The 23,398-nt window shown below is 45.0% G+C and overlaps 2 protein-coding genes across 5 annotated transcripts in view; one reads left to right on the forward strand and one right to left on the reverse strand.

Moving 5' to 3' along the window:
* Positions 1 to 230: 230 nt before the first annotated feature.
* On the forward strand, positions 231 to 16,545 carry CRAT (carnitine O-acetyltransferase). Of its 3 annotated transcripts, XM_026059809.1 has the most exons (14): positions 231 to 1,829; positions 3,249 to 3,512; positions 3,987 to 4,105; positions 6,332 to 6,385; positions 7,134 to 7,299; positions 7,875 to 8,049; positions 8,547 to 8,725; positions 9,787 to 9,887; positions 10,369 to 10,488; positions 11,012 to 11,134; positions 11,506 to 11,641; positions 12,107 to 12,169; positions 12,602 to 12,739; positions 13,309 to 16,545. In XM_026059809.1, the coding sequence occupies exons 1-14, from the start codon at positions 1,800 to 1,802 to the stop codon at positions 13,522 to 13,524; spliced, it is 1,884 nt and encodes a 627-aa protein (XP_025915594.1). In that variant the 5' UTR covers positions 231 to 1,799; the 3' UTR covers positions 13,525 to 16,545. The 3 variants fall into 3 exon arrangements, with proteins under 3 accessions (XP_025915594.1, XP_025915593.1, XP_025915595.1); XM_026059808.1 differs by lacking the exon at positions 231 to 1,829 and having other exon boundaries at positions 1,881 to 3,512; XM_026059810.1 differs by lacking the exons at positions 231 to 1,829; positions 3,987 to 4,105 and having other exon boundaries at positions 3,347 to 3,512; positions 13,309 to 16,488.
* Positions 16,546 to 16,652: 107 nt separating this feature from the next.
* Positions 16,653 to 23,398, reverse strand: part of DOLPP1 (dolichyldiphosphatase 1) — a 23,238-nt gene continuing 16,492 nt past the window's right edge. For both annotated transcript variants that reach the window (XM_026059818.1, XM_026059819.1), the window contains exons 4-8: positions 23,043 to 23,142; positions 22,342 to 22,440; positions 20,896 to 21,024; positions 20,085 to 20,174; positions 16,653 to 19,586 (exon numbers count right to left, since the gene is read on the reverse strand). In XM_026059818.1, coding sequence (XP_025915603.1) covers positions 19,550 to 19,586; positions 20,085 to 20,174; positions 20,896 to 21,024; positions 22,342 to 22,440; positions 23,043 to 23,142 — 455 coding nt within the window. In that variant the 3' untranslated portion in view covers positions 16,653 to 19,549. The remainder of the gene's footprint in view (positions 19,587 to 20,084; positions 20,175 to 20,895; positions 21,025 to 22,341; positions 22,441 to 23,042; positions 23,143 to 23,398) is intronic.

A 23,398-nucleotide genomic window follows, 5' to 3' on the forward strand; every position in this document is an offset into this window, starting at 1 on the left:
CCGGGCAGCCGCGCTGCTGCCGTTAAGGCCCGGAGCCGCGACCCGGGGCAGAGCCGCGCGGGGCCCAAAGGCCGCGGGGCAGCCGGACGCCGGCCACGGCTGGTCAGGGGCGAGGGAAGGCCGAGAAGCTGCAGCGGCTGCCGCAGCCTTAGCCTGCGAAACGCGCCTTGCCCTGCCGGCGAGGGGACGGTCGCACACGCGGCGGAGCTGCCACCCCCAGCCCCGCGCCTGGGCTTAGCCACTGGTTGCTGCCAACACCCACAGATCCCGGGGGGAGGAGACGGTGTGGGACAACAGCAGCTACGTGGTGGATTTGCTCCCCAGGAGACGGGCAGGGCTGGTTGTCTCGGGGTTCGAGGGGTGTCCAGCTTCAAATTAAAAAAAGAGAGAGAGAGAGACAGAGACAGATCCCTATCATCCGACACTAAATATTTGTGGCCGTGCTGGGAATCGGATACCGCTCTGAAATTCCTCCTGCCCCAGGCTGCAGGTAGATCTGCCACCAGCTCTGCGGGCCCTGGAAAAGGTCAGCTGCCTGTTGGCTGGAACGCGGCTTGGGAGCGGTGCCAGGCTGCGAGCTGGCGACGGCCGCACGCCCCGCGCTCTGCTGCTGTTCGTTTCCCCTGTCGCTCATGGGGAAAGGTGGGCTGTTTGCTGCCAGCTAGCTGCCGCCTCTGCTCAGCTGTGGTCACTCTTCTTCCTCCCACCAAACACTTGAGTCTGACCTCAAAACGAACAGGCAGAGGACATAAGAAAGGAAAGGCGCAAGCCTATCCCACGCTTTAACATGCAGTAATTTTCAATTATTTTGATTTGGGATTTTCCCTGTTACTCCAGAGTCAATCTGAAACTGCTTGGAATCATGATACTAGATAGATCGTAGCTATGCCAAAGACTGCTTATGTCTGCCTTGTTGTTTAACTGAATTAGACATTGAGGAGGGTGTGACAGCCTCATGCATGCTCATTCTGTTGCTGCCCTACTTTGGAGATACCTTTTTTTTTTTTAATTTAAGGTTTGACAACCTAGAATTCCCCAAAGACCCAGCTTGCAATAACAATTATGAGGGCAGTAAGACACCATCTTTTGTCCCCAAGCTGAATTTGCTCCCATCTCCAGCTAATCTGTCTACAGCAATGCTGGGTTATGGTCCAGTTCCTGCTAGAGAGTTGCCCCCATCTGACACCCTCTGGCCACCTTTGCTCAGTCTGAGCAAAAGGACTGAATTCCCCATTGCCTCCAGAAGTGCTCCCTATGGCTCATCCCAAGTGATGACAGCCCAGAGTGCCACCTGCTTCCAAGACATAAATTGGGATCTCTCTTGTCCAGAGATGTTCTGGCTTGTCTCAAAACAGCTGCAGTAGCTTCACACACTAGGCAGAGGCTAAAGGAAAAGCCCCTCCTTGCTCCCACAAACTGCTGGGATGACTTCCCAGTGTCCACACATCTACCAAGGCTGGAAGCCCAGAGCTATTGATCAAAGAGAGACTCTGCCCTCTGCTAACACGTGTACCAGTCAGCAAACAACGACAGGGTAATGCAGCACGTACAGGCTCCGACTGTCTGGCCAAGGGAGGGCTTTCTGGAAAGATGCCTTCATGGCATTTGATGCAATTTGATGGTTTGGTTACCCCTGGCCTCTCCCAGGCCCATGTCTGGCCTTGAGCCTTCTGAACAGAGCAGTCGTGTGACAGTTTGCTAATGAGGTGACTCCCTGCACGGGCAGCGCATTGTCAGGTGGAAGAAGAAACCGAGGCAGGCCGAGGGAGAGGTTTACGATCTTTTCTGTCCTTCCAGCCATGGATAGGAAGCAGGAACAAACAGAGAAGGTACAGTATCCCCGCACAGCCACGATTAACCCCCTTCATTTCTTCCTAGCTCTGTTCTCCTTTCATGCTTCAGTAATCTCCCCCTTCTCTCTCTCTCTTTTTTTTTTTTTTTAAACCTTCCTTGTCTGAACTTTGATCCCCTAGTTCTTGCCAGGTCCTACAAGGAACACAGTATTTTCTCTGAGGGCTCAGCACCATGGAGAAAACTTTGTCACCTTGCAGATTTGGCCCTTTCTTTCTACTTCTCTGTGCTTACCTCTGGGAGGAGGCGGGAGGATGGCTATTTTCTCATTGCCTTGGAAATCAAAGGGCATGTTCTCGCTGGCTTTGCATCCTCAGTGCAAAGTCCAGAGTCCTGGAGGAGAGTGTTTGATTCACTAGATCCAACAGAGGGGGAGGAGCAGAGGGAACTCAAAACCGCTAGAGTACAATTTAAACATCTTCAAGGAGAAGGGTGTCCAACCCTGCTCACCCAAGGGGATGTTTTTGAATTTGGGGGGAATATGGTGAGTTCATTTCCTGGTTAGCAGTGGGTTTTGCTCTGTTCCATTTCTCAGTCTGGGGAGATGGGTGCCATGCTTTTTAAGGTTTTCACACCCACATGTCCCAGTCTGATCCTAGGGGAGTGTTGACATCACCCACAGTTTCCTGGACTGCTCTCCCTGCTCCATCCCCGAAGGTATCTGTACTTGGGCCAAGCCCACACTAGTATACCTGGATGGAGGATCTTCTAATATAGCTGGGTCCTCCAGTAACTGGGAGGATCTCCAGTACTATAAAGGAGAATTGCCCCAAAGCCTGCACATCACAGTCAACCCTTCCCTGATCATCATTGGCTCTGTACATTGGCTGGCCAGCCAGAGAAGGGGTATTTTAATCTCGTCCTAGGCTTGACTCACCTTAACTAAATTCTGCCTCCTAAAGCCCACTGTGTAGTTTGATTTGGCACAAGGTTCTGCTTACCTTTCTGATCTTATGCTGTTGTGCATTTTAAGAAGGAATGAAACAATTTTTGACAATACCCAAGATTAATATTTCTTCCATAGCTTGCTTTCTTCCCACTTACCATGGGATGGAAGGGTTTGTTTTTTGTCAAACACATGGCAACTATCAGCTTGAAGGCGCCCAGAAGGTGGCAGATGCATCATTATCGTGGCAGCATTTTGTTCAATGAGCTGAGAATCAGTATCTTGGGAGATCTAGTTTCTCTTTTGCAGTTTTTCTGGATAACCTATGACCGTCTCTAGCATGTTATCAGTAGACCTATGTCTTGCATTTTGCTTTTGAGTGCTCTGCTCCTATGCTGAGACATCTATGTGTCCTCAGAGGTTGGGATGGAGATTCCCAGATGCAAGTTATTTGCTGCCTCGTTCACAATGGGAGGAAGTTTTGTCTCAACGTTTGCTCTGTGCTTTGCAGGCCAGGCCCTATGGCCTGCTGAAACCAACAGCTTTAGGCAAGATCCCAGGCAGATTCCTACTTCATCAGGAAGCATTGCCCAGTCTCCCAGTGCCACCGCTCCAGCAGACCCTGGACCGTTACCTGCAGGCTCTGCAGCCCATCATCAGCGAGGAGGAGTGGAACCACACGCAGGAGCTGGTGAATGAGTTCCGCAAACCAGGAGGCGTCGGGGAGAGGCTGCAGAAGGGCCTGGAGAGAAGAGCCAAGAAAACGGAGAACTGGGTAGGTCAGGACTGCATCCCTGGGCTGTGATTAGAAGGGGTGGAAGTCTGACACACACCTCTCCAGTCTTGGGTGCATCCACCGGCATCTGTGTTTTTATGGCTTCATCTTCCCAACCAGTTGGCTGCTCAGGTTTCTGAGCTGCATGAGCGTCTCACCAGGACTTGGGCTTGCAGAGAGATACATGGCAGGACAGGGAGTCACTGACCCTGTCTGTGGCTGCTGAAGCCCCTAAACCTGTTAGCATCACACAGCTGCCCCCAAGAAGTAGGAAATCCTCTGTTCCAGCCCTGCACCTAGATCCCCCACTGCCTTGCTCAAATCCCCCGCTTCCCTTACACACGCAAAGCGTAAAACCCAAACTGTTCGCAAAGTGCGGGACAGAGCTGGGGGCAGGATGTTGTGGCTGTTCAGCTGGGCTTGGACCGAACAGCAGCAGATACCATGCCTGCGTGTTACCTTTCTCCGTCCCAGCTCTCTGACTGGTGGCTGAAGACAGCTTACCTGGAGTATCGCCTGCCAGTTGTGGTTCACTCCAGCCCAGGCGTGGTTTTACCTAAGCAGGATTTTCTGGATCGGCAAGGTCAGCTCAGGTAAAGTCCTTTTCTGCTTCCCCTAGGTTTTGGATGAGATGAGTTCTCTCTGCTGGACAGGGAGGAAGGTATTCAGGCTGGTTGGGAAAGGGAGTAATTAGCATGTGGTCCCCAAATTTGATAGCTGTCTATGCTGGGCAAGAGGGTTGTAGGGACAAGGAAAGACTGCTGGGCTGTAAGGAGGTTCCTGATTGCACCAGGCTAAATAGCTCACCAATGGGGAAAATGGAACAGTCCAGTGGTTTAGGCACTAAACTGGGACTCAAAACATAGGTTTAGGTCTTTGCTRTAGCACAGATCTCTGCATGGATAGACACACTAAAGACTAAGAGGCACGAAGGGAGACCATACAGAAATGCCTCTGGAGTCTGCCAGCCCATAGGGATGGGGGGAGCCTGCTGCTGTCATTCAGACTGCTCCTGCAGGGGACTGTCCCCTCCCATGTCATTACACTTGTGGATTTATAGCTTAAAAGACCAGCCTCTCTCCACCCCCAACTCTTCCTTGCAATCAAACACTGCCATGTTTCCGGCTCCCTTCTGCTAATGAGCATCGCAGTGTCCCACAGCTGAGACCACCCCACTGCTGCCACTAAGCACACAGTGGATTCTCTCACTCTTTCCCGAACCTGCCTCTGATTCATATCCTCTCTTCCTCGTGGGCCCCCTTTAATTTTTAACAGCCATCATGTGCACGTATCAAACTCTAGCCACAAAACTTAATGTTGGCCTTTATACAGGGTCACCTTTTCCACAGTAACCAGTCATCACTGCTCCAGCAAATCAAAATACCAGCCAGGGGGGAGTGAGGGCAAGAACAAATTCCTACTTTCCACATATGACCAGGGGTGCAGAGGGTGAGCCTTACCGGGAAGTGCAAGACTAAACATCCTWTTTTAAAAGCTCTTGATCATATAATTCACTTTTAAGTCATCCAAATGGAAGATAAGATGTTGAGCATTACCAGGAGTCCCAACYGGTGGAATCAAGCAGCAGCATGAGAATCTGAACTCCCATGTGAAACACAATTTAAAAGCATGATTGTGTAGTTTGCAGCTGCAGAAAGAAGTCTGACAGCATGACTTGAGACAAAAGATTCAGAAACCAGAAGGCAAATTAAAAAAGTGGAGTTCTCCAATCCTTAATCTGGCAACACTGCAGATTGAAAACAAGCCAACTAACTAACCTCTCCCCATATCTCCCCCTCAAGGTCTAGCCCTGCTCCCAGGCTGTTTGCTCTCTGGAAAAGAACATAGGCTCTCTCACTTTTGCTTCCTAGCTGTTTTACTTTCTCAAGTTTTTGCAATAAAGCTGGGAAGTTTTCATTGAAAATGACTKTAGAGAATGTGTGTTTTATTTAATAGCCCTTAGGTCCTTGGAGTTATTTCCTTTGATCTTTACTAGGGATGGGGAGGCTGAACAAATCAAGATGACACTGCCTGCAAATGCTGACTGCTCCCGCCACTTTAATGCCTTCGAAGTTCAGCTGACTGCAACCTCTTGTCACAGTGACCTCCTTCCTCCTATGTGTGGGTGGGAGCTCCTAGATCAGAGAAGTCCAACCTGTCACTCCCTAGCCAAGCAGTTTGATGTGGCTTGTCAGAGCCTCCCTCCCTGCTGGGAGTTGGCGTTGGTGGTGTATACATTGATCCTAGTAAACGCAACGCCTCAGTGTCAGCATGCAGCATATCTGCATTTCAGATCTTTAGATGCCAGAGGAATGGTCTTAGGGCTGCTTTAGCAGCAGCACATTCATTGGGTAGGAATGCTAAGTCAGCAGTGGTAAAAGTCTTGGACACAGGGAGATACAGCTGCATCTTAGCCTGAAACTCAGAGGTGGCCCCTGGCCAAGGAAAGGCAGAAGTCTTCTTTTCAGTGTAGTTTTAATGCTAAGACTCAGAACTAGGAGTGACAAAAGTCACAACACATGCGTGAACAATGCTGCTGCTGGAGTATCATTTAGGCATCTGAGCTGAATGCTACTTTCTTCAAGGTTGTCCAGGCTTCCTTAGTTACACAAAAAGAAACATTGAAGTACTACATGATAGGACTATCCAGCAACCTCAGATCTCAAACTCKGAGTGGTTTCATCAGCTATCCAAAGACACATACAATAGGGACTTGGCAGAAAGGCTGAACCCAAGGAGCAGAGCCCTGCTCAGCTCTTTCCTAAGTCCCAGCTGTTCTGGGCTTGTATCTCTACTGATTACATTTGATTGTTTTCCAGGTTTGCTGCCAAGCTGATCGAGGGCGTCCTGGATTTCAAGACAATGATTGACAAGTGAGTTAATGGCCCTCCAAACTTCCTGAGTGTTCCTTACTGCCACAGAGAGGCTGAGCTCAGTCCGTACCTCTCCTTCTCAAATAGAAAGCCAAGAGAAAACAGCAYATATCTGAAGAGAGATATTGTAATCAACATCACTGCTCACTGCCAAGGTCACCACCACTGGAAAAAAGCAAATTTACTTTTCTCTCTTCATGCTCTTTGTTTACCTTAATATTTACATTGGCACGTGTGCACACTTAGAGGGAGTGAACCTGACTGACAGTCCTGTAGAGTTACATACTTTGTTTTTCCAAACAATAAGTTGCAGCTCAGGCAGCAGGAATGTGTGTGTCTTCTTTGGGCTTCTGGTGTTTCTCAACTCCAGGCTAGCCAGGATRAGCTCTGGAGAAGCTTCTTCCTCCCTACCCCTTCTCTTCTGAGCCCCAACCARCCTCTGTTGAACATGGCTTATTTATGTTACATCCCCCAAACATGTTTATATGTGTTTATAAGATAGGATAGTGATTTTTCCCCTTCCCAAGTGAAAGAYCAGCAAGCAGACACTTTCTGTAGTCCTTACTAAGAAGGCTGGTGGGAACAGGAAGGAATGACCCCACTTAAGACTACCTGCACCCACATGTTTAGGCCTTGCTGGAGTGGGTGATAACTGGCTGCATGGCTAAGCCTGTCTTGTATGGGGACTGTGGGACTTTTCACTGCTGTTTTTTCATCCCCTCCTTCCTTACTTTGCCATGTTCTGCAGTGAGACCCTCCCAGTGGAGTACATGGGTGGGAAGCCCCTCTGCATGAACCAGTACTACCAGATCCTCTCATCCTGCCGCATTCCTGGACCCAAGCGGGACTCCATTGTCAACTATGCCAAAGGCAAAAAGCAGTCCAGACACATCACGGTGGTTCACAACTTCCAGGTATGGCTTTCAAGGAGGTTGGTTTGAATGCRGGCGTCCCTTTCAGCTGGCTGTGCCAGAGGAAAGGGAACAACTCACAAGGTTTGCCTCACCAGGGATTTATTCCTGCTCCCTTTATCCCCTTTGGCCTCAGCTGGCAAACACCTGGGATTGCCCTGTCAGAGCAAGGGACTGCAGGGCAGAAAAGGTCTCTCCTCCTCTATTTCTTATCCCTGCAATTTCTGTCTTTGAAAGCTAARACTTAACAGATGGGGTCTGGAATTGGAAACTTCAGGTGGAAAGGGGATAATGAACCCTGCCACCATGGACARGTCTCAGAAATAGTAATTCCTCTTAGGTATTGACCCTTGTTACCATGTTTTCTGAGCTCCTTAAAACCCTGACTGTATTTATGCCCTGCAAGGGAAGTTGGACTTGGGTGTCTCAATTCTGAGCAGCATATAAAGGTCTCCTTGTAAGCCACATTCCTAGCTCTGGTCTTACCTCTTCAAAGTGGCTGCTCCTCGATTCTGGGGCTGGACAATACAGATCTCTCATTTTCTGTCTCTGTCCTTGTCCATTCTTCTCATCTTCAGTTCTTTGAGTTGGATGTTTACAACAGTGATGGAAGTCCCCTTACCACTGACCAGCTCTTCATTCAGCTGGAGAAGATCTGGAACACCTCACTCCAAACGAATAAAGAGCCTATTGGGATCCTCACCACCAACCACCGAAACAGCTGGGCAAAAGCCTACAACAACCTTCTCAAAGGTCTGTGCAGCCCCTCCCATGCAAGTGCTAACAAACACCAACTACCAACCTCTCCACTGTGCTGTGTTTGGCTCTTTACTTTGAAAAGCCTTTGGAAGCTTGTTCTGGACAGATACGCAAGCTTTCCACCCCCAAAGCAGCAACTTAATTTCATTGCAAAGCATTGCTATTTCTGTTTTGGAAGCTACATGGGTGAAGTGTGAAGCTTGGCTCGCTAACTGACCTGAAATCATAAGAGTTTTTTGCCTTACAAATGGGTGGGATGTAAGAACCATGCCAAAAAGAGTGCGACTGTAACACGCTCCCATCTGTAACAACCCAACTACGTACAGCTTTAGTAAGTGTATAGACCCCTACATGACCAATAGTGCATGAGGTACAATGGGGATCCAGTACTGGGTCCTTCCATCCTGCTCTTTCAAATTTCAGCCTCCCTCCAATTAAAACACAATTTTTTCAACTCCTCTTTGTTATTTCCTGTTCCCTTTCTGTCCCAGATAAGACCAACAAGGAATCTGTGCGTGCAATTGAGAAGAGCATTTTTACTGTCTGCCTCGATGCCCCAATGCCCCGGGTGTCYGAGGACATCTACAAGAGCCGTGTGGCTGCTCAGATGCTGCATGGTGGAGGAAGTCGCTGGAACAGTGGGAACCGATGGTTTGACAAAACCCTTCAGGTAAGTGCTGATGCAATAGAGACACTGAAGACATGGGTCTGGAGGAGATGCTTTTTCCTGAGACTACAAACATCTAAGAGACTCCAGAAACCTTTTGCAGGAAAGCTTTCCTCATAACAGAGCGGAGAAATAAGCAGGGCAAGGTGTGGAGGCTGACAGTATAAGATCTTTTGGTTTCCCTTGCAGTCACCACAAGCACTCCTTCCTGCCTCAGGGATTTTTCAGTTCTTTCACTGCTTCTGCCCACGCTTGTTCAGTGCAGCCTTGTTCAGCATAGCTCTTCTTTATGTTCCTTGTAAATCAATTTTCTGCCTGCGGTGAACAATGCCTTGTCTGCTTGGAAGCAGCCCAAACGTAGGGAGGTCTGTTTCTTGTATTTCCCCCAGGCTTGTCACTTTTCCTGTCTCTGCCAGACRCTACCCAGGTTTTTTTCCAAGCATCAGCTGCCATCCCACAGTATCCCTCTGATCTCTTCTCCCTTCAGTCTTGTCAGGATCCTTCAAGAGTAGCTGCTATTCGAGTTGCTCCTTCTGTATGAGTTGATCTGTCCTCACTCCTAGACACTYCAGTGTGCTTTAAAAGGATTCTTTCCATATCTGCCGAATGCTTCCTAATGTTTTCAGCTATTTTGTTCCTGTTTGGAACTCCTCATTGATGGAATAAAGCTTAAATGTTTCAGCTAATTGAAAAGTAAGGGTAAGTCAGCACAAGGCAATATTATTCCTGTATTACATGAGCTTCTAAGTAAATCAAACCCATTGAACCAGTCCATATTGCCAAAGGACTGAGCTCACCAATACATGTCAGGCACATTCTTCTATCTATGTAATTTCTGCATATCCRTGTAATGGTGATATCAGATCCTCTTAGGCCTACTGGAGGACTTCTATTGCTGTTCTGCTAAATGAGACCCTAATATGTTACCTTTCCAGCATGCAGGAATATGATCACTATCCATTCTGATACAGAGCAGTTAGATACCAAGATCCCTCTCTGGATAACTCCTACTTCACACTGGATGTSTCTCTTCACCATTGTGTCCTCTCATACTTCTTTCATAGTTCATCATTGCTGAAGATGGCTCCTGTGGTCTTGTATACGAGCATGCTCCTTCAGAAGGCCCACCCATTGTTGCTCTTCTGGATCACATCGTGGAGTACACGTGAGTCCTGCTACCTATATTTTTCCTCCACTTTGGAGATAAGTTTTAAACCACCTGCTCCCCAAGAATATACTCTTCACAGCTCACCCCCTAGGAGTTTGCTTTGGAGGAAGGGTAGTGGTCTGCTGATTAGTTATTACAGTTATTTTGTTAGCGATCAGGATTGAGTAAGCCCAACTCACATGAGTAATTTTTGCTACTGCTCCATTCTTAAGGAAAACTGCTTTTCAGAGTTGACAGGACTTCTGCGTGGCAAAGCTGTTCCTCTGGGTGGAATACACARAAGAGATTTCATTCATGCCCTTCAAAAAACCCAAAACAAAAAACTTTGTAATGGCACTGTGAAGAATTTTTCAGCATGTGACAAGCATCATAAGGTGCTAGGGATGAGCTCTTTGAGCATTTCTATCCAGAATTCTGCTGTGTCAAGCCTAGTGTCAAAGGTCTGGTTAAATGGCTTCACAAACACTTCTTTATGCAGGAAGAAGCCAGAGTTGATAAGATCGCCTATGATTCCTTTGCCAATGCCCAAGAAGCTACGGTTTAACATCACTCCAGAAATCAAGACTGACATAGAGAAGGCAAAGCAGAACCTCAACATGTGAGTATGAAGYAGTAGAGAAGTCTGGTGAGTGACTGAGGGAGTAATTCATGTCCCCCTTTGGAACATGTCAGTGGTTTAGGCAAGAGGCTTTCCTCACTGCAGCCAGGGATTTTTCTCAGTGACTTCTTAGGTCAATGTTGAATMTTGCCAAAAAGCACACTAAAGCCACCTGCCAGGAGAAAATTCAGCAAAGATGCTAAAAGGGGTGATTGCTTACCCATCTCACTTTAGTGGGAAAGAGCAGGCTTTACTAGATCTAGCTAGAGATACTGGAGCATACAGAGACATGAGCCCATCTAACCTGGCATACTTTCAGCAATGGCCAAAAAACTCACCTCCACGGTGTTGTCTGAACACAGAGCTTAATCCTGTTGCACAAAGTCTGCGTGTGACGGAGCCCTCTGTCCCTGTGCAGATCATAACCAAATTCTCTCCGAGCCTTGTGAAAGCAAAGTTCCTCCCTTTATGTTACAAGAACAAGCAACATGCAAAGGAACATTTTTGCTTCCTTTCCTTGCAGAATGGTCCAAGACCTGGATGTGAAAGTCATGGTCTTTCATCAATTTGGGAAAAACTTCCCCAAATCAGAGAAGATAAGTCCCGATGCTTTTATCCAGCAAGCCTTGCAGCTAGCATATTACAGGTAAGACCATCAGTAGGCAGCTTTTCAACCTCTTCACCCTTCAGCATCAAACTCAAATATCTGACTCTGTTAAAGGTGTCACAGCCAAGTCACCAGCAGGCCGTCATGGCCTGTTGTTATTGTATAGCCCTAYGCAGACTCTTAAACCCTATTTTTTCCCCCCATGCACTGGGTTGGAACATCTCACCTGTGGCAGATGCCAAGGAACAAATGAAATTTGCTCTAAGAAGAGTGTAAAAATCTTTGTAGAAATGTTTCAGAGATCAGCTCTCAATACCGCCTTCTCCCCCCCTCTCCCAAAACTCTTCTGCTCCACAAGAAGCTATTCCTGTCAAGGCAAACTCACTTCTATGACTTTCTTCATCTCCCAGGATGTATGGCCATGCCTGTGCCACATATGAGAGTGCATCACTACGGATGTTCCGTCTGGGCCGCACAGACACCATCCGCTCCACTTCTGTGGACTCTCTCAAGTTTGTGCAAGCAATGGACAACCTTGACAAATCGGTGAGCGTATGAAAGTAGTGGAGTGAAAGGACTGCACTCCAGAAAAAGAGTGAAGCTGCCTATTTGGGTAATCCTGTGTCAAGTGGTTTCGGTTAACCAGAACTGCATCTGATAAGAAGCTGGGTTAAAATGTAGCTTGGAGTATATAGTTATACACCTTGGGTTTCATTTGGCTTTCCTTTTGTATGTACTCATAGCCAGGAAAACTGCATGTGGAGATTTCTAATCACACCARAAGTAGCATGTCTAATGTCTGTTTAGCCACGCAAACTAAGTTCCACTACTGATGGATGGAGAACTCCATTCAGAATGAAGCACTCAGACAGACAAAATGGTTTAAAAAAGTAACGTTAGCTTAATACAGACACAGAGGGCAGATTATGTCCTCCATCCTAGAAGGAGGGCCAAAATCAGGTTATCTATTCTGTAGAAAAACTAACAGCCAGGTCTGTGTGTTCTCCTCAGGACCAGGAGAAAGCAAACTTGCTGAGGAGAGCTACCCAGGCCCACAGGGAATACACTGATATGGTGAGTGTCCTCTATGCAGCCAGGTTTGGGGTTTTGCATAGCACATGAGGGTTCTGGTGAAAGAAGAGACCTTAAGACCTTTCAATATGCCAGCAGAGCAATCTGGCCATTCATGCTCTTGCACAGGACTAACTCTGATCCGACAGTGCTCTGGGGAACTGACGGAATGCTTCCTCTTGGGACAGTTGTTCAAGTGTCCTTGGTGACTGGCCTAAAAGACAGAACTGTAAGATTGATTCCACTGGGGTGTTCAATTTTATAGTCCTTACAAACAAGGCTGACTATTTGTCCTAAAGGAAAGTTCTAGTTTTCTTCTAACTCTAAATATTTAGAAATTGAGGTGTGTCTGTTCCCCTCCCCCCCACAAAAACAGGGATAATTTTGTTTGCTTGCCTGCTACATAGGCTCTCATCTAGTCTTTTTTCCTTACAGGCAATAAGGGGGAATGCAATAGACCGCCACCTCTTAGGCTTAAAGCTTCAAGCTATTGAGGACCTAGTGAGCATTCCTGAATTGTTCATGGACACAGCATATGCTGTTGCAACRCACTTCAATCTCTCAACCAGCCAGGTAGGACTCATCTGAGTAAAAACAGAACCACTCTTCAATTCTCTGCATTGTCTTTTTCTTCTCYACAGTACTCCATCATCCCTTTCCATTAGAAACTAATCTCTATTTAGGGACTAAAATTTAAGCCTGCTTCCAAGACTAGATCTGCAGCTTTATGGGATTACAGCTGCCACAGCCCTTCTCAACCCTCCCGAACACTAGCAGAGCCAAAGGCCAAGATCAGCAGAAGTGTTTTGGTGTCTACCTACATGTGATACCAGTTGGAGTTAGATGCCTAAAAAGCTTTACATTCATCATCTGTGCTGTGGTTCTTACTCATACGCCTTCGCTTGTGACTTATTACAAGCTTAGCTTGGCAAGCAGTGCTCCTTTGCAAAAGCATATGAAAACACATTGCTACTGAGTGGCAGAATCCAGYGTGTGTGTGCTAATACTTGGGTCTGACCAAAAGCCCCTCTTCTAGAGCATTTTCATGAGATGGCAATTTTTTCTGTTTCCAGTTGTCACCATTTGCTATCTACATGTTGTCTCTGGCTGGACAGAAGTTTTTAATCACATTGTCTCCACAGGTCCCAGCAAAGACAGACTGCGTGATGTGTTTTGGTCCTGTGGTTCCAGATGGCTATGGAGTCTGTTACAACCCTATGGCAGAACATATCAACTTTGCAATTTCAGCATTCAACAGCTGTGCTGATACAAATGCAGCTCGCATGGCACATTATCTTGAGAAAGCACTACTAGACATGAGGATGTTGCTCCAGTCTACTCCCAAATCCAAACTGTAAGAGGCAAATATGATGCAAAAGCCCTAAACTAAAGGGGCTCTCTCTCATGCACTGAAGTTCCCAGTTCCTCAGAAAATGGTTGAGGGGATTGCTTGCTCAACAGGATCCTAGGAGAGCATCTACCATTTGTTTTCAGCAACAGATTACAGAAGGCCATCCACAGGTATCTGACTGCACGACAAGAGGAAACATCGTCTTAATCCAAGGTGGAACTGACTAGTCCTCTCCCATTACTGCAAAGTGCACCTTCCTGTCCTCAGAGAGGACCAAAACATGATTGTTTTATGGAATTTACTGTCAAGGAATACAGAAAGCACAGTACTTACCAGTATCTAAATCCATTTGGTGAGGAAGGTAGTTCTTCTCCAGGAAGAGCAGGGAATGATGTTTATTATATGATGGAACTACTGTAAGACCAAGTCCTTTTGCTGGTTTAGGCTTTCAAAGAGTCTGCAGCATCTTTCAAGCTTGACTAAAGAATTTTCTGCYGCTCCAGCAATTGAACTTTGGCAAGGGGAGAGATAAGTTCTCTAAATCAGAGCAGATCCAGTTTTGTTAGAGTGCACTGCACTACTCATCCCAGGCCCCTGACCATTACATGCTTGACAGGCATGTGATCTCCCTTCTGTTGCACTGTCCCTACTAACAGAATATCATCACCACAAGCTAAGGTTTTTTTGTTCTGGCCTTTTTGTTAAGTATGCTGCTGTGGTCCTAGCTACTGATCTTCAGGCTCAAAGTAAAGCTCCCCCCCTCAAAGCTTCTACAAAACATCCCTCACACAGGTTTGGCTAGCTTTAGCTTTGTGTACTGTGATGTTTGTGGAGATGAGAAGGGCTTGCCTCTATACTTATAGCAGGACTGTCGTCCAACTCGCCTCATTGAGCCTTTCTTTGGAATTGAGGAAGAGAAGCAGAACACTGACCTTCTGTTTAATCTATAACGCGATTTTACACCTTGCTGTCAGAGGCAACATCTTTATGCATAACATGTTATGCTTAAGTTTGCATCAGACAGAGTGGTTCTGATTAGGAGCTCCAGAACACACTTCCATTTCTGGCCCACACAGTTCAAAGCTGTTAGAGCCAAAGGAAAAACAGTTGCAGAATCACTCTTCTTCCACATCATTCTGCTTTAACAAGGCAGATGATCTTGAAAAGCAGGAATAAAGCTGAGAACTTGCAGGCAGTACAGATGTTTGTTCACTGTGGCAGTCATTGTTCTGGCAGTAGCAGTGCAGCACGTTTTCTGCCACTCTTGGATTTTTTTCTTGCTGTACTGTTACTCAGATTTTTACTAGCTCTATTCTGTGAAAGATAATGATCTCATGACAGTGTTTTTATGTTGGGTTGACAAAACTTGAGAAAGTAGAAGTTTTTTTATATATATAAAAATTACAGTTTTGGCATTGGAAGTAGTGCTTACAAAAATTCCTATGAATCTGCCAGAATCCAAGCTCCCAACTATCCTTTTATATAGCAGTATGTAAAACCATATGGGAGTGAAGAAATCTAGTGCTATTTCTGCAACAGGAATTTGATATTTAATTGCACACACTTCAAGATGTGGCTGCTGAGACAACACCATAAACAAGCAGTAGGAGTTTGATGGCCTATTTTGTTACAGGGAAATATCTGATCCTAACTGCCACTTTTCTGGTCATAGGCCAGCAAGGAACATGGACAAAGTGCCTTGGTAAACATATGTGGAAAAAAAAAAAAAAACTTGCACTAAACATGTTTAGAGGAAAAAAGATCAGTCTAATGTGCTTCTTGAAAGATACAAGCCAAAACTATTATATGTTTGGGTTTTTTTAGAAGGGTGTTATTTCAAAGCTTCTCTTATACCTAACTGAACCTTAAAAAGGAAAATTTAACTGAAACTCACCTGCACAGCCAGTGATTGTATGAACTGCCACTTTCACATCATCTACATGGATTTAGACTTTGTTGATTTTATAGAAGAATCCTGAATGGAGTAAGATAGCCTAAAAACAATGGGAGCACTACAAACCCAGGAACAGACATCCCTGCTGATTCCTCCACTATGAATTAGACTGAAACTACAAAGAGGATACTCAGTATTATCAAGATCTAAGTGATTATGTAAAYACTATGTAAGAGACTGCACCTTGCTGGAATAAAATCTGGTTTTAAGGAGCCTTTTACTCTGGAAAAAAGTATATATATATTCCTTTTGCTGAAATAATCCTCCCTGCTTAACTGAGACAACCTCTGTACTAGGGAATGAATTATTTTCCCTGTCTACAGTGCCTTCAGCCACCAATACTACAGTATCAYCACTTAAGTATTTGAGACTGGCCCTTTTCTATTTCTGTCTTATCAAAGGGGAAGGCTCTCAAAGGAAGGTRCCTATTAAAGATTAAGCAGAAGTGTGCTCTGCTGTGAATGTATCTCAGAAGATGGATTTGATCTAGTCTTGGAGCTAAATCTGGATATCCCACTAGCTTCAGCAGAGTACAGCTGCCAGAAGCACAGTATCACACTGAAAGACACAAGATTCTTAAACCATTTTATGCATCCTTAATGATATGAGGAGCTGAAATTCAGATCAAAGTTCTTTTTTGAAGTGCTTGAAAGGACACTAAAATCATTACATGGTTTTTCCTTTAAAAAAAAGTTCTTTCTTATCGTCCAAGTTCTAAATTGTGATGTCCTTCTGACTTAGCCCTTCTTGATTTTTTCAGTGTTTACTTGCAAAATACTATTCCCCTCCCTGTTTTTGACTGTCTGGTTCTTTCTCAAGAGATGTCCGCAGTCTTAAGGCTATATTAAGTACGAGAACCTAAGTTCTGGAAAACTACTGATTTGGAGCAAATAAAGAAATGCATAGATTGAAAACATTCAACTAACTCTTGGGGTATGAGTGCAATTTATGACACAGCCTAGTAGTGTTTGCATGCTTTGCTGGTTAGCTGTATTAAATATTGTTTTGATAGTCTAATCATGTCGTGCAAAGATTTGAAATGTTCTTCCAATAAACTTAAACACAATAAACAGATTAAGTGCTATGRGAAGGCTTAAATCTCCTTAGAAATTGCAGAAGTTGCATAACTATCTTTCTAGGAGAATGTTTGTGGGGACCGCAAGAACAATGAACCACAGTGGTCTATCACCTTCCTTTTATTGTCTTAATATCTCCATCCAGCCCTTGATTACAGGGGAGGAACCAGAAAGCATCTGCTTGCAAAGCCACATATTTCAAAGAAAACATTTTGTTTCAGAAAACTAGTGGCAGGAGGCTTCATACAAGCATAGGACAATAAGGTAGGGCTGGAATCTCTTTTCCACACAGCATCATCAAGTTAAGAAAATACATGGGATCACTAAAGAATTTCTACTATCAAGTTCTGCAAAGCTTTCTAGAAAGGTACAGCAGAGGTAGGCAGAAGATGCAGATTACAACAACTAGTAGAGAACAGTGGAGAGTTTATTACAGCCTCTTACAAGAGTTCTTCTCCCTCTCCTTTACTCCCAAGCATCAGTGTACCAAGCTTGGGTTTGAAGGCAACATGAAGTGGTACAGCTTTATACACTGCACTGCTGCCTGTAAGGAGATGGACCCTCTCCCCTGTGCTCTGTTTCTCAATCAGCATTTCTACACATAGTTTTTCCAGCTTTTTTTTTTTTTTTTTTTTTTCAACAGTTGCTATAGGAGAGGCTAAGGAGGTACTAGCTGCTCTTGAAGCAATCTGCTTGTTCAGCCTTGTCCCTGGGAAAGGGAGCTGTGATCCCCCTTCCGCCTTTGTAAGTTAACTTACAAGAGAAACAAAGAACAATGAAGTGGCTTTGCAAGAAATGAGTACTTAGTATCAGCTTTCAAACTCAAACATATGGTACTGCCATGTCATGTGGCCAACCTGATGTCCTGTTCTCATTTTAATAGAGCTATTCTAAGCCAGATCTAACGTCCCTGTAAAAGCTGCAAGATGCCTCTTTATTCTGATGCACCTTCAAAGCAGATCCAGTGCTCAGGTCCTTCAGATGTTAACAGAAACATGACTGCTCGTGTTGTGTGAAAAAAAAACAACTGAAAACAATTTCAGAGTTTGCTACTCAAAAAAAGATACTTAAACACAAAAATGTAAGTGGCTTTCATTCCTGATCTCCTAGATAAAGAACAGTTAACACTCCAGTTGTCCAATGATTTCTACAGCAGCCAACTCCCACTCCATATGAACACACAAACTCCTATGGCAACAGGCACAGATGAAAACTTTAAATATCAAAATCAAGATGAACAGAAATGCATCCCACTTCAAGCATCTTTATAACGCAGGAATCTGTTTAGAGTGGAGATTAGCAAAACAGGCAGCAAGACTGAGATGAGACAGTTGTTTTACCTCTGTTCTCATGACTATCAAAGGCACACAGATAACCTTTTAGCCAGTTCAGAAGCTGTCCTTTATCTGTGACAGTTCATGTCAATTGTGCTTTGAATAAATATTCCTCTGTAGTAACACTTGAACCGCTGCATTATACATGAGAAATACAGAAAGTGTCCATGCATAGCCCTGAAGCACTTTGAACATAGCCCTCGCCAGGTTAACTCATGGACCACAGAAGTTCTAGGCAGCAGCAGCACGCAGAGTTGTTGGGCACGCTCCTGGAGACGTGGCATCCAGGGAGCCAACCGGCAAACGAAGAATCGGAAAGGAAGGAAGAGTACCGCTCTAACAGAGCAAGAGCGGACCTGCTTGTAGGAGTTCAGCATTCAAGGTTACCATTRCAGAACCCAGACCAAGCCATCGTAACGAGTATCTGCTAGGACAACCTTGCTGCCTCAAGTTCACTGTTGAATTCAAACAGGACCCTTCAGAAATAATTCAGACAACAGCTGAGCTAGTTGTTAGTTGTTCACCTTGTTATTAGTTTTTAGTTGTCACCTTGTTCGTTTAAAAAAAAAAATCTACCCTTAAAGCTTTAACAAAAAGCAAACAAACAGAAAATCCAGGGTTTAAGGCAGGGATTAGCAACTGAATTTTGTAAGGCTTTGGGCTGACTCTTTTGGGAGCATCACATTGCTTAAAACCAAGTGGCTTTCCAGTGCCATCAACAGCACACTAAGTACAACAACAGAAGCTGTACAGACCACAGCAACCCTGAGATAATAAAAGTATAAAGGAAGAGATGGGGTAAACGTGAGAGGCATATGGTAGTCTGGCCACCTACAAGAGATTCAGAGAAAGACATTCGTGCTAATTACACAACAGGAGCAGCAGTGGAAAAAAAAAAATTAGTATATTTCAGTTTTTCCTCTGTTTTACACACACACGCACACACACTCCCCTTAATGGTATCCGTGCAGGCTTCCCTGCAGAACCGTCACTAGTGTTAAAAGCAAATCTTCAGTACTTTCTTCCTATCCGTACAAAGTGCAGTTGGAATTGATTTTGATCTCCCAAAATGGCTGCAGAAAGGAAAGAAAAACCTTCCTCTCCCTTCCACCTAAGTCACCCCCATCCTAGGTCCCCTCCCTCCCGAGGAATTTTTAAAAATTAAAAGTCCTAATTAAGCATGATCAGCTTGAGATTAGTTTTGTCATCTTCTTCCAAAAAGAAAAACCCAAACAAAAAGCAAAACAAAACACACAATCAATGCCTCACCCACCCCAAAAGTAATAGTTCCATTTAAAAAAATAAATAAATAGTGTGTATATTTCATGCTGAGAAAAAAAAAGTCACAGAAATTATTCGTTTTTGGTTTTCCCCTCCCCCAAACAAGACACCAGGCATTTTCTCCCCCCTCCCCTGACGTAGACATGATGGTACATTCCAACCGGCAATGTGCATCTGTGTTGAAAATGAGTTTTTACTCCTGCACGGTCCCACATGCATCAGGGAGCATCCAGCTAGCTGCTAAAGCAGAGCAAAGGCTTTCAGGTTTTGGGTATGGTCCCTGCCTGTTCCTTTGGTCCATCTGTTAAAAGGCTCCTTGCTGCTCCCAGGTCTCTGCTCTTGTCTTTCTCCGTTAAAACGTGCGCTCTGGTCCACACGCCTCCCAAGTCACTGGAGCTTCGTACCCAACTTGCGCTGTCTGTTTCTGCAACAGCGACACAGAGAGGGCAGGGTGAGAGGGGGGGCCCTGAACCCCATCGCAGGGTATTGTGGCAAACCACTGGGCAACAGGCACAAGGATTAAAGTAAGCCGGACTCTGCCTATCTCCGCAAAAATAAAGCTGCCTCCACCATAGTCTACAGTGAGATCGGTCCCTCCTACTGTTTACAGTCCTACAACAGCCACCCTCTCTGAGTGGGCACAAGTTCACACATGGATGTAAGACCATAAACATTTGCTTACAAAGAACATAGGCTAAGGAGTCAAAATATTGACTTCTTCATTGAAACATTCATTAACTGTAACACACCCCAACAGACTCACCTTCCAGATGCTGCAGTTAACCCACAGTTTGGTCTTCCTTCACTCTACGCTATTCTATCCACAGAAGCTATCTACATATTGGAAAATAAAGCAATTGATAGCTACAGCTGACAAGGCAAATCAGCTACAGATCTTCCCCCCACCCATCAGGTCACTTACCTTGCCTCTGCTCTCGTGACTGTGTATTCAAACCACAGGATGTTAGGAATGAGGCTGGTATCTCGGATTAAAAAGAACTCTGAAATTGGCCTGAAAAAGGATAAGGTGGTGGGGAGGGAGAAATAATTCAACTCCCCTCCACCCACACACACACACAGAAGATGCCTCATTAAATTTAATCAGTAACTATACACACACACAGAGTTATTTTCCTTTCTTATAAAATGTTTCCTGACCCCATTAAATTTAAACAGGATTGCAATTTCACTAGGTCATCAGGCATTGATTAAGAAAGGCCTTATCTACTTGAAAGCTACTTCTTAATATTGTGTCTTCCTCCAACACTTTACCACACCTCACAGCTTTAGAAACGTACCAGCTTCCTAGACCTCCCCTCTCCACTCCCCATATGAGGCAAGGATATGAGATCCCTTGTATATACACACACAAAAAGAAACATAGATGAACAAGTTACATATTCACACAATAGTCAGTAGGCAAAGCTGGAACAGAATCCAGGAATCCTTGCTCCCATTTCTCACATCTATAACTTAGGCAGTTTGTAGCAACCCACTTACAATCAAGACTTGCACCACTACAACTAAATTTTAGAGGCTTAAGTATCTTAGCATTTGTTTTCCTTCAGATGTAAGGTACAACTAGTCCAGCTGATCACAAAATCTCTTCTTGCCCAGGAGTTCTGCTACACCAGTGTTATCACCCCATTCCAAGGGACTCACTTAATGGACAAAACGGACCTAAGCAATGCAGACTTGCAGGAATAAAACGTTAACAGAATGAAGAGACTTACCATGCAGCTATCCTTGGGAAGAGAGGAGTTAGTATCTCTTGTGTGAAGGCAAACCAGGCTATGGCCATGATGCTTCCTGCCACACCTCCATATAAGACTTGGCTCCAGGTGTGGTAAAGCAAATAAACCCTGCAGTGGAAGAGAAAGTCACCAGACAGGCTTTCAAGCAAGAGGAGACAGGACTTGAGGGCTGATGTTTCACTGGACCCTTTAAAGTTCAGAACAAGCTATTCCCCAGATGTCAAAAGCTGATGTTTCACTTACTTGTTTGTGAAAATGCTGGTTATGGCAAGAGCGGGAAAAACTGTGCCTTCCCTGCTACAGCATTTTCAGCTTAAAGCACTTCTAGTTTGTGCTCAACTCAATAACCCTCTACACTCTTCCTAACAGATCACTGGATTAGTAGAAGACATACTGCTGTTGGTTCCCACGAGATTTCTCCAGAGCCAACACCAGGACAAGCCCCCTCCAAACCACCAGAGCTGTGGCTTAAAGGCTTTCAAGAACAGAGCATTTTTTCCCCATGTTTTGCTACTCAAATGTGACAGCATGAAGTCTGCACTACTACAGAGCACTTGCTGCAGTTGCAGCCAGTCAGAAAGTGGTATATATGTCTGTTAAGTTACCCCTGCCCACAAGCTGCATGAGTCACATTCAAAATTCTTTTCATCCATACATCATAAAGCCATTAAGATCATCTAATCTGACCTTCTGCCTAGCACAGGCCACTGGATTTCCTCAAATTAATTTTTATTTGAACTAGACCATATTTCTTTTATAAAAATGTTCTGTCAGAATTTTAAAAATAACCAGTAATAAGGAATCAGCTCTAGTATACAGTCAACAGTGCCAATAGGTAATTGCTTTTCTGTGGAAAACATGGCCTTATTTCTAGCCTGAATCTATCTGGTTTCCAACCACTGGATCTCATTATATTTTTTTTAATCCACTAAAGAGAATAAACTTCATTATCAAAATTTCATTTTCTTGATTCATCTTCATATAACTAAATCTTGCAAGTCAAGCAGCTATAAATGTTTTTATTAACTAATGCTCAAACAAAACACACAATCAGTTTGGTCAACTGTAAGCAATCCACGTGCTGCAGATGCTGGTGTGCCAAGGCATGGTGCAACGTTTTAGTGATTAGTGCTGGAAAGAGCTAGGCAGCGAGTCTGGAGCATGGCAATGGAGCCAACAGGGATTTGATGTAGACTCAGCTGATCTTGGGTTTTATAAATGCTTCTATGTAGCACCACACACGTAGCATCTTTATATGCCTATATAGAGGGGCTCATGGCAACACTGCCACTTCCCCAAAGCTCTCGTTTGCACAATGTGATCACCAAGAATTAGATCAGAAGTGCAGGATAAGGAGTGCCAGGTCTGCTGCTGTTAAAGGTCACAAGACTGTACAAGAGTGCAAGACAAACAGTTGCTCCATACCTACTATATGAGACTAGCAAAGCCACTGTTACGAGGCAGATGGACAGCACATGTCGCCATAGTAAATCCAGAAACCTCGCGTTGTTTGTTTGGTGCATTCTGAAAGAGATGGAAAGCCATTAACACAATGCCAGAGAGCTGAGCAGTCCATACATCTATGCTCACTATGCCCAAAACCCTAGAAAAGCTCTACTCCAATACAGTCATGGGCAGCTTGATACCATCTCAGCATCAGTTTGCCCCACTGGCAGCAGTTAAAGAGAAGCCAGAGAGCCCTACTTCTCTCTCCAACTGTTAACAGGGATGGCTGTGATGGAAGGCAGAATGCTCAGTTACTGGAGCTGGTGTCAAAGGCAGCTCTTCTTTCCTCCTCCCTATTCCCCTTCTCYCCTCACACTGGAGGGTCGATACATCAAGGCTCAAAGAGCAAATCCGCAACCTGTTTTCAGACACACTCGTGGCAGGGCTTGCATCAGGAGGCCCATCCCTACCTTTCACTTTCTAGCAACTGCAACTACAGTCCTACATTCAGATTGAGATGGGCATGTTTCATCCACTCCAGCCACAGAGCAAATCATACAGGTCCTCCAATTTAATCCTGTTCTACAACTGAACAGGAAGAGGAGGGGCGCACAGCAAGGAAGCCATCTATTGAGGTGTTTCAACATGTTAACAGCCAAAACCTGACAGTGAGTTTTTACCTTAAATAAAGGAACAGAAATGAATAGACAGAGAAAAACCACATGAACTGGGAGTGGCTGGACGGCATCCCATATTTTGTGGTCACTGTTGAATGGGCTTCTGGGAAGAGAAGAAGAAAGAGTTTGGTCAAGGTCTATTCTGTACACAGCAGCTGGAATGCTCCAAAGGTGAAGCTGGACCACTCTGCAGGAGCATGTGTGCTTGAGTTCACAGGACATGTCTCTGTTCAGATGGCTCTGCCAGCCCTCTACACCCAAATATCCAAAGTCAACACGAGGCAGAGGGGAAAATACCCTCTAAACCCCCATACTACTAATGCTCCATTCAAAAAAAAAAAAAAAAAAAAAAAAAAAAA

Source organism: Apteryx rowi, unplaced genomic scaffold (assembly GCF_003343035.1).
Source record: "Apteryx rowi isolate R43461 unplaced genomic scaffold, aptRow1 scaffold_16, whole genome shotgun sequence".
In the NCBI taxonomy this organism is placed as follows: domain Eukaryota; kingdom Metazoa; phylum Chordata; class Aves; order Apterygiformes; family Apterygidae; genus Apteryx; species Apteryx rowi.